We start from the raw sequence: 17,357 nt of genomic DNA, 5'->3' as shown, positions 1-17,357 counted from the left end.
ACTTGCTTAACAACAGGAAGCGTATCAGTAGTAGTTCAAGTGCTTTACAGTATTGAAAGACAATGAATTTGCTGAAATCAATGACCAAATTCCCACTAGACTTGAAAAAAGATTATCTAATGCTACCTTGAACCTTAAAACATCCTGAGCCAAAGATGCAGAGGATGTAAACTGCTGGCAGAGAAATGATCACTGCGCAGATAATCATTCTGTGCTGATTTACAGCTCCTGCAGACCTGGCTCCTCAATTAGTGATCACAGGAACCCCTTCCCCAGTGGGCACCAGTAGGGCGGGACAGCACAACACACACTGTCAATGCTGAATGGGCAGGCTGGAAAAGCTCGTGCCAGGGAAATGCACTGAGGATAATTATACAGAAAGCATCCCTCTCAGCAGGTCATTATGCTAAAGACAAGTGAAGACTGGGAGAGTGCAGCACATACATCCCCTCTCCTTCCTCTGCAGCCACTGCTGGGACACATCACACAGGACTAGGTGGGTTTGGCACCACCATCCTTACCTTCTTATGCCTTGTATCTTTTAAGAAGTCTAGTAAATTTGCATGACATAATATGCGTGAAGCAAGGGCTATAAAAAGTGACAATTAAAAAATTAGCTTATGGGAAAAGTAACAATTATCTGAGGGAAAGCAAAGAGATGCAAATGGAAGGATGACTGCTATAAAGGTGCTCAAAAATAAGAGTAATGTAGTATCCTGATTTCAGATGTTTTTGATTTCAGCTACATCTATGCACCACTGATATGAATTAGAAATAGAAATACGCGAGATAAAGAACATGAAAAGAAATATTACCTGCCAAAGATAACACGAACTACTTCCCAAATGCCTATATCGAGAATGAAACCTGACTAATACACACTTTTAAAGCCAACTACACCTGAGGCCAAATCAAGTTTTTCTATTAAATGTATATATATACAAGCACACAGAGATGCTGTCAGGGAGCAGCAGCCCGTGCGGCGCTGCTGGTGGCAGGTGGGCAGTGCTGAAGGCTCGCTGCGGCTCGGGGGGCTCACCTCTCGTCCAGGCGATCCAGCAGGCTGCCGCCTATCCTGCGCCCCGACGTCGGCGCCTCGGAGACGCTGGAGGAGTCGGGCTGCCAACCTGCAATTGAAGACATTTCGCGTTCTGCTTGTTGAACACCTTTAAGAATTGACCATACTCTTTCTTCCGTCATCTCCTCAGACTCAGCTCCTTCTTCCAGATGAATGTCCTCAAACAGAGACTTAAACTTTTCTGCCGTCATCTCCTCATCAGTACCAGACTTTTCTCTCTCGGGCTGTTCAGTCCTCACTCCTCTTTCACTAGTCTCTTCACTCTGCCTTTGTTTAGCATCTTTGGATATCCCATAACTACCGAGATACCGCGGAAAATCTTTAAGGTCCACTTCCTCCAACTGGCTCTCGCCTAGGGAAATATCTTTAGGTGTTCCTTCTCTAGGCACTGAGAAATCAACTCTGCTGTCATCCAGTGACGTGTCCTCTTCAGTCACCACTGGCGGGGCTGCTGCTGTACCATCTACGTGTCCCTGGGAGGTCACTACCACGTCACTCAGCCTACTGGGAGTTCTAAGGGGTGACTCTAGGCTAGAGGTGTCGCTAAGGAAATCGTCCTGGTGCAAAGGGGTGGGCGGCACGAAGCGCAACCCAGTGGGAGTTTCCAGTTCCACTTGGATGGAGGGATAACCTAAGGAAGACAGCACATTTGGACTGACTGGGATGAAACGTGGAGCGACAAATAAGCAAATGCCAAATGATTCATGGGTTACATAAAGTATGAAACACACAAGGAGGTGCAGGTGTATAAGAACCAATGCAGTTCTGATAGGTTTTTGTTACTTTGTCCCAAAGAGATGGAACAAAGAATGAGTACTGCCAGAGAATTTTTACAGTGAAGCCGTACTTCTGACTATTTTTTTAATAGTCTGCAAAGTTTTCAGCAATTGCTTGTGCAGCCATTTTAAACATTTTCAAGCTATAGCAGATTGTCTTATGGGCATGCAATAAGTCAAATGTGGACAAGGGTGGTTGTCCCTTTACACACAAGACAATCCCTTGCAGTCATATTTTGTAAATCTTTATTTCCAAGATTTTATTTATTTATTTAAATTTGGTAGTTTAATGAACAGATTTTAAAGACAGCAGTAGATCAAAACATAGGACAGCCACATTTTTGTCAGTAGGTATTCTTTCTAAAACAGGTCCACATTTTTAATATGCTTTTATATAAAATACACAATACCAGAAATACAGTGTTACTAGCATATACCTCCAATTTAATCACAGTTACAAGAATGGACTAGTTGAGGAATGAAGAACAGAAATGGATCCTAATGAGGATACTAAAAGATAGTAGATCTAAATACACAGCAGGATAAAAAAACTAAAGCAAGGAAGTTAACAAGGGGATAAAAGAATAAACAAGGGAGAGCTATATGAATATTTCAGGTACAGTGAAGTTATTCGGGTGAGAGGACTGTGGTGAGTAAGGAGATCTTGGTGATCTTGAAGATTGAGGTGATCTTGGTGACATTGGTACAATCAGATACACTGATCAAATAAAGAGAAAAGAAAAATTGATGAAAACATAAAAAAGAAAAACCACACAAAAGGATTAAACTGAATATACACATAAAAAAATGGCAACAAAACCTTAAGTTCGCATTCTGGCAAATGAGGTTGGGCAACCTAGGAAAGGAAAAAACACATGCTGTGGGATTAACGGGCCATTGTGCTGCCTGCAAGGGGAGGTGCATCAACAGGGACTGGGGCTTTGTTTCCTGAACCAGCCGAGAGAAAGGCAAAGGAGGTCTGGTCCTGGTGAGGAAAGGAAGCTTGAGGAAGGTTCAGAGAAGAGGAGAGACACAAAGCAGCTGCAGAGAAGCGCTTTTTTCATAAAAACATTGATGCTACTATTAAAAGGCTCAAGCAACATTTCAAGAGAGACTTTCTTAAAATGTCAACAGAAAACTATTTCTGTAGTGCAATGATTCAATGACCAGCAATGCTGCTCAATAATGGAGGTACACTGAGCTCATATGCTCTGAAGAAAAAAAAAATCTTACTGAAATACAGAGAAAGCCAAAACATAATTGAACAAATTACAAAAACCAAAAGAAATGCTACTTACAAAAAAAAAAAAATCTTATTTAAGGAGCTATTTATAATACAAGCAAATAAAATCACAGTAATAATCCAGTGCCTGTTACCTAACATTTGAAACAAGAAAAAGTCAACATTTAGCATCTTCAATATACTGATAAACAAAAAGCACTTCCATGGAAATTTTGTTTTACAAGAAGAATTTCATTTTTGCTTTTAATTTGACACAAATTTAACCTGCACAGTTCTGCTATCATTTGATACAGCTTTCATGAGGAAATTATTACACAATTTTACCCATTAGCAGGCTGAAAAATATATTCAGTCATGCACTAAAAACCCAGTTTGTTATTTTTCTACTGCCATTGGAGAAATGGTCCAAGTGAAAATCATAAAGCAATCGATGTTCACAGGTCTCAAAAGGCTTGGTAGTAAATTGCACATTAATTTGTTCCATGCAAATACTATGCACTTTCCCCCCCTTCTTCTTCCTTTTTTGTTCTCCTTTAAGAACTTTTACTACTATATATCTAGACAAGAAGCCAAAGAATACACATATTTCCAGGTAAATTCTCAAGCATTAAATACCAAGTACGTAAAAAAAATAGACATGGGCAAGCCTCAAAGGCCAAGTGTTGCAGGAGAAAAGCTTGGTCTTGTCAAGTGACCCTGAGGCTGGTGGGAACCAGTGTTCACTCAGGCACACATCTCTGGGACTCCGCACTTAGTGTTTGAGATATTAATGTGCAAGCTGCATATCCCCAAAAAATCACGACCTGGATGCAGGACTTGAAGGTGTACTAAGGAAGTTTGCTGATGATAGGAAACTGGACACAATTTCCACAGTTTCCACAGCAGCTGTGGACGCCTCCAAGGCAGGGAGGGCTGGGCAGTCACCAGCCACACAAGTTTAACAAAAACAAGTGCTGGGTTCTGCACCTGGCATGGGCCAGCCCTGGCTGTGTGTACAGGCTGGAATGAGAGGCTGGAGAGCAGCCCCATGGAAAGGGACCTGGGGGCCCTGGCCAGTGGGAAGTTGACCATGAGCCAGCAGGAATCTGTGTCAGGGGAGGTTTAGGCTGGATGTTGGGAAGAGGATTTTCACCCAGAGGGTGGCCAGGCACTGGAACAGAGGAGTGGTCACAGCACCAAGCCAGCCAGAGTTCAATATGTGTTTGGACAACGCTCCCAGGCACACGGTGTGATTCTTGGGGCTGTCCTGTGCAGGGCCAGGAGCTGGACTTGATCTTCAGAGGTCCCTTCCAGATGAGGATATTCTATGATTCTAAACCCCTTTACACATTTTAAATTATTGTTCCTGTAGAACTTACAATCTTTCTTTAAAGTCTAGCTCATACAACATTACTGCATTATTGGACATGTCACTGAATTAAATATGACTACAGAATTCAATTACCATCAATGGGATCATGAAATACGTTATTTTCATCTGCAAAACTTCTGGTGCCTGAAATATTCCCATAATCAAATATTGGTCCTTCCAACAGGGTCACGATATCTATTCGATTAATTTTTGTCAATACAGAAGTTAAGGCATCAGCTGAAAAAAAGAAGTAAAACACATCAGAAAAAGGTTCAGCATTGCAGAACTGTGTGATCATTTTTCTCAATTACACTCACACTGCATTACTCACAAATTGCTGTCATGTCCCAATGCCTTTGGTTCTAGCAAAGCCCAGCATTTGTCTGAGCAGTCATTCAGCTGCCTACTTATTCAACATACACATCTATTATGAGTCCACACTTTCTCCAAGTATAATTACATTACAACACAAAAGGCACAAAGAATAAGGTCAGATAGCTCTTAAAGAATGCATTTACTTACTACTGACACAAAATATTCTTTTACTGGAGTGTAAAGGGAGAGTAAAAATCCTTTTACCATTCTGTTTCGAGGCAGAATATGCAGTCATGTAGGTAATAATGCATATAAGGCTATTCATGCAGTACATCATGAAATCTCATTTACAATAATCCTGTTGTGAGAACACAGTAATACTGGAAATCACTTCTACAGTGAAAGAGATCAAAGGAGACTCAAATGGTGTGTAGGAGTTGGTGGATCAGAGAAGGGTAACAAACACCATTCACACCTCACAAAAATCAACCTCTCTCTTTCAGTTTGAGCAATTCAAGTGAAATGTACAGATGATAAACTCATAATCATCAGCACAGAATCTGCGTCTCCATCACTCCTCAAAGGAAGAAGTTTAAGTCTTTTCCTATGACCTGCAAATTACTGAGACTACCTAATTTTTCCAGGCAGTCATTTCCATGTTTCACATTCCTTGCTATTGGAAAGTTTTGCCTTTTATTGTCTTTACTGGAGCTCAAGTTCATTACCTGTTCTATCAATTATGGATGTGGAGAACAGATCATTTCCTTCTGCATACATAGTGAATAAATATGACATATTTCTGACTCCTGGTAAAAATGTACCTGAAACTTATTTTTTCATTGATGGTTTGTGAAGGACACTGATAATGTTTTCTTCAACTTGGCAACAAATGAAACAGGCTATAACTTATAAACAACAAAAGTAACTACTTGAACTTACTTGTAGCATTTTTCCCATCTCTGGTAACCCATTTTTTTAATAACATGAAGCTTTGAGCAATAAGAGAATTCGGGTTTTCTACTCGGATTTGATTTATTTCATCCACAGAAAAATTCAGTTCTCTTGCCAGTTCTATAAAGACAAAAAAAAAGGAAGCGAGAAAAAAGAAAACAAACCCAAAAACACCAAAGAAAGAACAAATCCCTCAATTGTCTCGTCAAGCTTAAAAATACTAACTTTCATAAATCACAGAGACATCAACAAAACTCCCTGACACAAACTTTACAGATAACAATGAACACGGCATTATATCCCCACACTTTATTTTCCTAAGACATCATTTTGAATTTCAATCATCTCTGGGAGCGATTATCACACTTCTACTCAGTAAGCCACTTACACATGATGAAAAAGCCCTCCCCTGGAGATTGCCCCATCACTGCTAATTTATAAACTCTGTTAATTTCCTCTGATTGTTGCTCCCCTGGGAGCACCCTGTGCAGCCCAGCACTGGTGCTGGGGTCACGCGAGCCCTGGCAGAGCTGTGGGCACAGGAAGGGCAGCTCTGCCCACCAACACAGGGGGCCAAGGTGGGCAGAGCCTCCAGCAGAGACCTGCCTGGTTCTGGGCTCCCTGCAACCAGGGCTTGGGGAAAACTGCAATGCAGGGACAGGAGACAGCCCAGGAGCAGCGCTGAGCCCAGGCAGGGAGGGCCTCTCAGCTCCGTGGGAGAACATCCCGAGAGGAAAGCCATTCAGCTATTTTCTCTTTGATTTACTGAAAGATCAAGGAATAATTTCCTATTAGGCATCTTTGCCAAGCAACACACTGCACGTTTTGGGAAGCTGTGAATTTGGGAGAGCCTGATGCAGTCTTGCTGCATCTTTTGGTAAAAAAATACCTCAACATGCAATAGCAAAGACTGAGTGCAATATCAAAGCAGAAAAACTTACCTGTCCAGCTAAGTCCTAGGTGATCAGCTACAATTGCCATCCTTATATCTGTCCGTTCACATGGACTCTGTGGACCTGTGATTTACAATTTCTCAATTAAAAAGGTTTTGCACAGAAAACCACAATACCGGATAACAGTTTATTATAAATAATAGCTTTAATTGACTAAGTTGACAGTGCTTATATTGTTTACTAGAATGGTTGTGTGACCTAATAACCTACAAAACAAAATTTTTCACAGCTTTTATATTTTCACCTGTGTAAAGCCAAAATGTAAAACTACATGATGTCGTGTAATGAAACTGAACATGCTGACAATCTATCTGTTAGACTGTAGACAAGTTGTTCAATTACTGGTGAAAACCACCAAGGCCAGATTATTGTCTATTTTCTCTACTTTGACAGAACAAATATACTGTCACAAAAGACATCTTTCAATTGCTGAGTTACATCAATTTCTGAGTTACATGAATGTCTTTGGCATGCTTCACTAGCTTTCTACAGTACAGAATTTGTTTGAAGGAAGAAAAAAGAGAATAAGACAGCACATACAGATGACAATGACAGAATGAAAACTACAGTTAAGTCACTCCACAGGCAATCACAACAGTTCATGCACTAGGATCAACAAGTTGAAAGTTTTACAAACTAGGCTTGATCTCCACGAGGTGAGCCATGAGAGCTCCAGAAACCTGACTGCCTTCATTCTCACCAGTCCTCTTACTCCTCCTCCTCTCACTGTCGGCCTTTTCACTCTTTGATTTTATAGATGCTGCCTCTGTTCTCATGTCTCTAGCAGACTTCGGTGTAATGGAAGGCAGGTAAACTTGAGTAGCTTCTGATAAGGATGTGTTCCTTGATGTACTGTCTTCTTCATCATCAGAGACCTCTGACTGCATCTTTTTCTCTTCATCAGAAAGACGATCCACAAGCTTTAATGTCTCACCACTAATTCCCTTAAAATATTCAATAGAATGTTTACATACCTCCCTAAGCTGATTTTTCTTTACTTTAACTGTTGTCATGGTGACGGAGGTAGATCTTACCTTTACTGGTAATTTAGAAGGAAGTTGTTTTGGTTTTTCTTTCTCTACCTGCTCTTGTTTTGGCAGGGCTGGAGTTCTTCTAGCTAGATTACTCCTATGTGTGTTTTTTACAGGAATCCTAGACCTTGCTTCTAGACAGGGAGAAGAATTATTTTGCTTTGCTTTGTCAGGCTTACTAGCCTCTTTCGCTTTACTCCCTGTATTGCTTTGGAGATTATTTTGGGAAAAGACTTGTTTTACTGAGCTGGCCTTTACAGGAAGCTTTGATTTTCCTCTAGCTCCTACCAACTCTGTTGACTTTTGCTGCTCTCCGTGTGGCTTTTGCTTATCTCTTACTCTGTGTCCTTGTGTTGTCCCTGTACCTTTTCCTGAAGTGCTTTTCGCTTGATTAGCTTTCTGGAGGGAACATTTCGGTTCCAAATGTTCTTTTAGCACTACATTACAGGTAATATCATCTGTAGGGACAGCAGATGAATCCAAATTGTTGTTGTTATTAAAATTATCTTTTGGAAAATCAGTGTTTTCTGTTTGCCTACAGCTCGTCTGGCTAGAAGCTGAACTCGCAATCACTTCTACAGTTTCATTTTCTAATCCCTCACCACTTGGCATCACAGCTTCTATCTTATCTGTCACTTCTCCAGGGCCATCTTTCTTCAGAGTCATGGTGGAAGCAGAAATTCCCATTTTAATTGGTGTGCGCAATTTGGGATCAACTTTGGAAGCGTTTACTGCTGCCGATGATTTCTCCGGGGAGTTACTACCAAGTGTTTGTTCCATGCAATCTCCACTGGCCTGGATGCCGGGCATATTTTCAACTGCTGTTGTTTCTACTGGTCTCTCTAGGGTTGTTTCTACAGTGCTGTCCCCTGCCTGTGGCTGTGTGATGGCAGTGACTGTACTTTTATCCCCTTCCCCCTTGTCCCCTGACTTCCCTTCAGAAGTATGCTCACCAATCTGAAAAAATTGGAGTCTTTCTTCAACAAAATCCCTCTTGCTCATGTCAATTGCACCACTGCGAGTCATCTCAAACATCTTCCCCTCATGAAATGGGAAGGGGTTGGGCTCGCTAGTTGGCGTACTCTCATCTGTTGGAGTTCTGGCTGGTGTTGTGTCAGGTGTTGTTGCTTGAGATCTGTCTTCCACCGCCAGACCAAATGGCTTAGCCTCATCCTCCCTCGATTTAGTCTCAAACACTTCATCGTCACCTCGGTTATTCGACCACGGGTCAAAATCTAGACTCTTGGTGGCCACAGTTTTGAAAGGTGTTGCGAATTCTTCGTCTACTTTGTAACTGAAATACGAGTCGGGAAATACAGTCCTGTCAGGGTGTCTGCCTTCCAAAGAGAAAAACTGTGCCCCTGACTTCTTATCGCTCTTATCTCCAGCTTTGTCAGAAGATGGACCTTTGGAAGGTGTCTTGTCTTCTTCAGGGCCTACCTTGCCTTCCTCCTCAATGACTTCAAGCTTACTCTGGCTAAAGCAGCGATCAGTCTGCTTTAGAATGCCTTCTGTAGTCCATACGTCCTTTTTGGTTTCAACTGCCGGACCTGCAAGTTTAGAATCACTCTCAGTTAAACCATCATCTTCATCTTGCAAATCATAACCGTCCAGAGAGTCAATCTCTGTCGCATCGGTATCATGGGAGAATTCTGCAGTGGTTGCTATGGAACACTCTGTGACAGACTGGTCATTGTTACTCCCATTTTGCACTACATCATTCTGGGGTGACTCAACCCCATTGTCAAACTCATTGGGTTTCCCAGAAGTGGGATGTCCTAACTCTTTCTGTTTCTCAATCTTTTCAGGGGCTTTGGGTTTTGAGGTCTCTTTGTGGTCATCTTCCAGCTCTTTCAGTTTGAACGTATACTTTTTAAGCGGAACGGGCTGATAGAGGGATTCATCATCACTGGAGTCACTGACATCTGCTCCCGGTGGCACAGGAGAAGGTGGCTGCACTCTGATGACAGGTTCAGCCAGCTGGCACTTGTCGTGTTCATCTTGCAAGTTCACTTCAGTCATCTCCATCTCACTCTCAGTGGAATAATGAGGCTTCTTTTCTGATTCACCTTGATCTGCATCCAGTGGTGGAGGAGGAGGGAATTCAATATAGGCAACTCTGTTACCTTTGGGTCTTTTGTTAGAGTCCTTGTTTATAAGATTAGGTAATGTTTTGTCAATCTGTGGTTCCTCAACCTCTGCCTGTTTCACAGATGTTGTCTTAGCCTCTGCTTCCTCCTCTGACTCCTCAGACACCTCAGGTATAGGGCTGGGCTTGCCTGGGATATAAGCTATTAGTGAGTCAGGTGTTTTAGATGTAAACTCGTAACTCACTTCCTCTGAACTCGGTGTTTCTGGTGTTAAAGGGCTTTTACCAGAGCTGTCTATAAAGGACACTTGTTCTAGCGTGTCATCCTCTGGACTACCTTGTGGAGAAGGAGGCTGTTTCTGCTGCCTAGCTGTGTAAAATGTCCCCCTCGTCTCTTGTACCGTCTTACTTTCCTGACTGACAATTTTTTTTATACTACCTTGTTGCACCTCTTTCTCATATTGCTTTCCTACTTGAACAAAACTGACATAAACAGGTAAGGTCTTAATTTCTTTTACTCCCTCAGTGCTCACTAGCGGTGCAACTTTATTCAAGTAATCACTGGCACTGGGGTCAGCTATGTCACTTGAAGGAAATTCCTTTCCTGGGCTACATTCTAAAGAATCTGGTGATTTGCTAGGGGATAGCTCTGTTTCCTCAGCAGGAGGACTTAAACCTATTGAGCTCTGCTGCTTGGTAACCTTTCTGATTTCTGAATGCTTTATTTTTTCATCTTCCACATAATCAATCTGCCTTTCAACTTTCTCCTGAATCACAGCTGATTGGGATACTTTAGCTGAAAGTTCATAGACACCATCAAGCATGGCTCTCTTCTCCTCAACAATTCTGACTGGGATATGGGACACAGCAATTTCTTCTTTCCTTTTGGATACTTTATCAGCCACTTCACCATTACGCTCCCCCTCCCTGACAACAAATTCTCTGTATAAAACCCTTTTTGAGGGGGATTTTACAGTCAGTTCCTTCACTTCTTCCGAATGGATTCCATTTGAGGCCACTTTGTGCTCTGTCACAGTGATAAATTCACTTTTTTGGTCAGTTTTAGATTCAGCATGATCAACATGGTTTTCTTTTACTGTATCTGGAACCAGCACATGTGAAAGCTTTTCCTTCTGTGTTTTATGGTTAGAAGTTCCAGGACTTTCCCACGTCCTATAGATTTTTTTGTCCCAGTGTCCCTTCGCTGTTGAGTCTGAGCCATACGCCAGGTCTTTTGCCCGTGGTTCTGAAATGCATTCTGCCACGCCTTTCCTCATCTCAGTTCTTTGTGTGTCTGAAGCACGAGAGTCTTCCACAGCTTTCCCTTTACCTGGAACAAGGTCTTCCTGTATTTTCACCTCTTTCTGTAAAGCTGTGCTCCCATCAATGACCTCTATTTGCTTTGCGTGTTTCTCTCTTGAATAGGACTGATACACTGGTAACTTACTTTCTTGCAATTTTTTTACTGGAATTTTGGACTGACCATCCAGCTTTTTTTCTTCTTGAGTTACGTCCTTACTTCTGGGACTTATACCTTGCTCAAATTTAAGCCTAATGGAACTGAGCTTTGACTGCTTCAGCTGAAATCCAGTCTCAGGCACTCCAGTCTGCTGAGCGCTTCCTTTGTGTTCCATAGTTCGTTTAGAGTCCTCTGCAGGTTGCACATATATCCTTTTTTCAGGACTGCTGGGCAAACTGGATGCTTTCCTTTCATCCACCTTGGGAAAGCACTTCCCATCATGTGCATACTGCTTCACCTTACTCCAATCATCCCCAGATGATGGCAATTCAGAGAGCAGAACCTTCTCGGGGCTGCTGCTGGCAGAGCTCTGGCTAGAATGTATTTCCTTGCCATTTTTTTTATGCTGCTTTTTCTCTGGAGACTGTAGCTCATCATTCAACTTCTCTGTTTTATCCCGAAAAAACTGGGATACTTCAGTCAGTTTTTCTTCTGCCTCTTTAACAGTCCTGTCCACCCTGTCTTCATATATCAACTTTTCTCTACCTCTGTCTAATCTGTCCTCAGTAAAGCGCATCCACATTGCATGTTTGTGACTACTAACATCTCCAGTGTAGTGTAACACTGTCACTTTATCATAATGATCCTCCTTAGACATTTTACCTACACCATTTTCAGATACATCTTTATAGATTTTGGAGATAATCTCTTTTTTGGGGGCAGTAGCTACTTTTTCTCTGCATCGTTTATCAGTCCCCTGTAACTCTACACTAAGGGGTAGAGCATGGTCAGTAACTGACTCCTCAGTATCAGAATGAGACACATCTAGCTTTTCTGAAAGAAGCATTTTCTCAGCAAACCTGTAAGACTCCCCTCTTAGTTCTGACAACTCATCATCATGGTATTCTACTGAGTGCTGACTCAAAAGCTTCAGTGTTTTGTAAGAGTCATCAGACATGAGTTGAGCAGAACTAGGGCGACTGTCTTCTTCCTGGGACACGGGAGTGTTAACTCTAGAGGATTCCAGATAAGAAGGAAGTGACTCTTCGGCCGTGAGCTCCTCTTCTTCTTGCTGACCTTGTTCGTCTGAACAAGGAAAAGCATCATGTTTTTCCAACTCTTTTAAGTTAATATCTCCCCGAGGTAAGTCTTTCTGATATACATACATTTCTTTTTCTGGATGCTTTTTTGTTTCTCTAATAATGACTTCAGTAGGTTCAGCCTGATTACCTTGTTCAATATGGACCTCTATTATTCGCTCCAGTTTGGGTTTCATTTTGCTGTCCTTCTCTGCATGTTGTGGTGAAGTTTCAGCAGACTTGCTAACATCGGACGTTACTGATGATTTATGTTCAAACAGACCTGCCAGTTCTTTGGAAGGGTCACGTCCAGACTGAAAGGCTTTCATTATGTCATGAACAGACATTGTTTCCTCAATTCTTTCAGAGGTGCTTTCTGTGCACGGAGGTTTATGATAAACCATCCTAGTTGTTGTAGTGATATGAGTTTCTTCTTTTACTCGGACACCTTTACCAAGGACGCACTTATGGTCGTCCTCTTCACTGCCACTGGCTTTCATTTGAAAAGCTTTAACCTTCTCTTTAATGGACCCAGAAGGTTTTTGCTCCAGCTCCATAAATGTAGGGGAAGGTTTTGAGGCTGGTAGCTCCTCTGCCTTCTGCTCTGGAATATCTTCCGAAGATGGTTCGTAGCTGCGGATGACGTGAACTACTTCAGTTCTTGTTTCTGTAATGACAGGAGGGATGGGCACATCGTGGAAAAGTGGTTTTGGCCCTGTGCTTTCAGCACTTTGTGGGGCAGAAGGTGTCTTTTCGCTCCTCGTTTCAAAGCCACTGTCAGACAAGGGACTTTTATCTTGATCATGTTGAGAAAAGTCATCTGGAGACTCCAAAATAGTGTCTGTTCCAAAAAAGGAGTCTGCAATTTTACATAACTCCTTTTCCGATGTTGAAGGCCTCATGGAGGCTGGAGGCATTTTAAGTTTATGTTCCTGCAAAGCGATGGCTGGTTTTAAAATGCGCTTTTGTCTCTCTTCACCTTCTTTTTTCCCCTCTTCAAACTTGTACTTTATGTTTGTTAATGAACTGCTACCGATATCATTCGCTAAGTAATCAATAACTTTTGACAAGCTATAATCCTTTTCCGACATGGTTTTAGTTTTAATTTGGACCTTCTCTGGAACAGATATAGGAGGGCTTGTCAAAGCTTGCTGTCTCGCTTCATCAATCTCCTCTGTACTGAACTCTACCCAGTCATCCTCGGACAGGTGTCCTTGATCACTTTTGGGTACTTTAGCCGACCCTTTACTTTCTAAACACACATCCTTTTTCAGAATCTCACTAACTTTTACTAAGTCCTCTTTTACTTTCTCAACAATTTTAAAGGGCTCTTCATCATCAATTCTACCCTCTTTTGGTATGTCAGGTTGGAACGGCTTCTCCTCTGCGACATCTGTCTGCAATATCGCAGTCATTCTTATCAGATCCTCTTTCATTTCAGCAACATCTTTCAGTATCTCCTGACTGGAGGATAAGGAAGATGGTGTGGACAGTTTGAGAGCAGAGGGTGCTAAAAACAAGGATGATTTTATTGGAGATGAAGTTCGAGTAAAGGTAGGCTGCGTGCGCGCCTCTGTAGTCAATGTTTTAATAGGTGACAGTAATGCAGCGGCTGATTTTGTAAGCGAAGACGACTCTGGGAGCTTCTTTAATGCTGGTTCAGACAAAACATTGACTACAGAATATACCGGCACTGTTATTGTTGATGAAGTTACTGATGAGGTAGTTGCAGATATTGACCCAAGGGCTGTGTACAAAGCACCTGCAGGAGGAGTTCTCATTGACTGGAAAGCTGATGGTGCTGAAGACACAAATGACCTGAGTGGAGAAAATGACATTGTTGTAGCTGTTGAAAACACTCTCTCAGCCGTGTCAGCAACTGCGTTAGCAGCACAAGTTGCAGAATGTGCAGCTGCAGAGATCTTGTCTTGAAAAACACCTGCAGCTTTGGATCCGTTTATTAAGTTGGCAGAGGATGGGTATTTCAGAGGTGACACAGACCCATTGAGCAATGGTACATCTGTGTGCCCAGCTACATGTTTTGCTGGCGACGAGAGAGACGAGGCCATCATGACTTTAGTGGATGAAACAGCATCAACTGCTGACTTAGCAGGTGACACCACTGACTTTAGAGGGGACGATAAAAGTGAGGATGCTGATGTGATGACCGATTTAAGTGGCAAGCTCGAAGAGTACATGTTAATGTTGGATTTGGGGGATGCTGGAGGCGTCATGGTTATGGATGATCTCTCCAAGAGAGATCCTGCTGTAGTCACTGGAGATGTCCGAGAGGGGAATGTGGTAGTGGAGGCCAGCCCTTTGAGACTGGCAGCTTCTGTGACTGCGGGAGCTCTGATGAAAGAGCCTGAAGTGACCTGCATGTTGTAGGGAGGCTGCGAGACCACAGTTTTTATTGGCGAAGAGATTGTCCGAAACGATCTAATCGGAGATGCTACATCACTAACAGATTTAACTGAAGACGTGGTAGAAGCTCCTAACGTGGATTTGATTGGAGAAGTAGAAGAAACAGACCATATTGATTTTAATGGGGAAGCTGTAGGAGTGTTAGAGGAAGAGCTTGATAAGGAAGTGAAGCCTGATTTGGTTTGCCCAGGCACTGTAATTGGAGCTGTTGTCCATGACTGATATGGCCGTGTTGAAAAGAATGGCTTGTATGAGTAAGTAGCAGGTAGGGATCTTGTTGCTCCTGCACTCCGTTCAACTGTTTCTTAAATTGTTAAATTAAAATCAAACATAAAAATCAACAAAAATGGTTGAAAAACAGAGAGACCAGAGAAGAAAATTGGTCAGTAAACGTTGTAATATTACAAAAAGCAAGTACAATTGTTTGCATGAGTTGGGATGGAAGAGGCAAAAGAAGATTTAAAAAAGGAAAGAAAAAATTAGGAACGAGCCATATACTGATAACTGGTCCGAACCAAAAAGCAACATGAAATGGAAGACGGAAAGCACATAGCAACCAAATCTGCAAACAATGGAGAACAGAAAACACACAAAAGGAATCCATAAGGTAAAAATAAAGCCACATCAAAATTTCTTCTCTTACTTCCTATTGACTTTCTGATGTGCTACTTCTGAAATACTCATATCAGCTTTATTTTGCCTGTTTAGGTATGTCTCTGCTTTGTGCAACTATTAGAATTATCCATTTAATAATTTCTATTGTTGTTCTGTTCAGATTTGATCCTATACAAAAATATAAACTTGCGTAAAATGACATTATGTAGCTAAAATATTTTTTTAAACCACTTCAGAACTATTTCATGCAGAAACCAAAATTCCTTTAAGTGACAGGCAATTGATGTGCAAACTGTGAAGCAACTGGAATAAATTCAAATCTATATCTTCCATGCACAATTCGGATATGCTTCACACTCACAAAGCCAATAAGAGCAAGAGCTTTTCTGAGTCAATATTTAAAAAAAAAAAGAAAAAGAAAAAAGAAAGAAAGGAACATATGCATTTGTTTCTCATGCAATATTCCTTTTGTCTGGTAAAAACGAAAGTAAAACTTTTCATGAAATGATTTTAAGAAGCATATGTTGTAAATGAAATGTGGCAAGTATGATGTATGATAGTTGTGAGCAGGCAAAGCAACTGAATCAGTTTTTATTCATGCACAAATGTCATGTCAGAACGAGCACACAGATTAACCCATTTCGTATGGTGTATTAAGCACAAATACATAAACCTTACAAAATTTCACAAGAGGTCATTAAAGAAGAGTACACTTTTTCTACAAGATGTAGTGTCTTGGTACCTTTTGAGGAGATTTCTTGTATCAGCTCAAAGACAGACCTGTTCAACTTTACAGTTCTCAAAAGGTAACATTAGAAAAGCAGTCAAAGGAAAATAGATTATGAAATAAATTCCTAGCAAGGACAAACCTGTTAAATGTTATCATCCCCCAGAACTCTCAGCTTATTCATAGGCATTTAAACAGAATTATCATCAACCACATTTTGCATCACAGGAGGCACTCATGTCAGAAAGTATTTCTGGGAATTGCATTACACAAACATATCCTCTGATACAGCAATAACATTCAGAGAGTTGACACTGAAAGCAACTTTGAGGAATTTTTGTTTTCCTTTAAAGTTGGAATTAGAAATGGAGCTAAAATATGCAAAGAACTTATTCAACATACCTTTCTCTAAAGTTACACTAATAATTTGTCAAACCTGCTTGATCTGTCTTATAGACAGACAGTAACTCACAGTGAAAGAAGCTCAACAAGGCTAACACTGAACTGTTTCAGCACACACACTCCTATAGAATAGTGAATATTCAGTGCACCACAGGTCCATATCCTGCAAGGAGAAATGTGCTGGTCCTATAGAAGCCAATAAAAGCCCAGAAGTCAGTGTGGATGGCTGGTGATACTTCATAAAAACATTTATGTTGAAGAGAGCTTGAGTACTAGCCCTGACTGGCACAGACTGAATCAAGAAATGCCCACTCTTCGTACTACAATATTTTAAAGTGGAAATACACTTCTCTCTCCTCACCCGAACAAAAACCCCAAAATGTACTTAATCAAATCAACTATTATGAAACTATTATAAATACTATTATTTATTCTGAAGATTTAATTAGCAGTAGCTGCTGACATCCACCAGAAGTTCATAGAGTCTTGAGTTCAAGAAACAAGCTCCAAAATGATTCTGAAAAGAACTAATAACTTGTTCAGCAGTTAGTGTTAGGACGTGTCTTCACTGGAACCCCATTGCACCATCACGAGCTGGTCTGTCACAACTGACTAGGCTGTCAGGCTGCCCTCCTCACTCCTTTTTGCCTGTCAAATCACAGATTCAGAGACATTTAAGATGCCGCTTCTGTGCTCCTCTTTGCAGTTGAAGAGCAAAAACAATCTGACAATTTTTTGCGAATGAGACTTAATGGACCTTTGGTGAATAAATAAAACTTTTTTTCCCTCCCAGTGACGGGGGGGAAAAATTTATTGTGAATGATATACAGTCATCAAGCTTCTTTCCAGCAATTTCATTTTCCC

The 17,357-nt window shown here is 41.3% G+C and overlaps 1 protein-coding gene across 16 annotated transcripts in view; it reads right to left on the bottom strand.

Moving 5' to 3' along the window:
• The window catches only part of ANK3 (ankyrin 3), a 280,780-nt gene that overhangs the window by 19,422 nt on the left and 244,001 nt on the right, over positions 1-17,357 (bottom strand). For 10 of the 16 annotated variants that reach the window (XM_058028741.1, XM_058028737.1, XM_058028738.1 and 7 more), the window contains 5 exons: positions 7,368-15,053; positions 6,656-6,730; positions 5,703-5,834; positions 4,542-4,685; positions 1,040-1,127 (listed from right to left, as the gene is read on the bottom strand). In XM_058028741.1, the coding sequence (XP_057884724.1) occupies positions 1,040-1,127; positions 4,542-4,685; positions 5,703-5,834; positions 6,656-6,730; positions 7,368-15,053 (8,125 nt within the window). The remainder of the gene's footprint in view (positions 1-1,039; positions 1,128-4,541; positions 4,686-5,702; positions 5,835-6,655; positions 6,731-7,367; positions 15,054-17,357) is intronic. The other 6 variants (XM_058028749.1, XM_058028750.1, XM_058028751.1 and 3 more) reach the window with 4 other exon arrangements.

Source organism: Melospiza georgiana, chromosome 8 (assembly GCF_028018845.1).
Source record: "Melospiza georgiana isolate bMelGeo1 chromosome 8, bMelGeo1.pri, whole genome shotgun sequence".
NCBI classification, from domain to species: Eukaryota; Metazoa; Chordata; class Aves; order Passeriformes; family Passerellidae; genus Melospiza; species Melospiza georgiana.
This window is presented reverse-complemented; position numbering and strand designations above follow the sequence as displayed.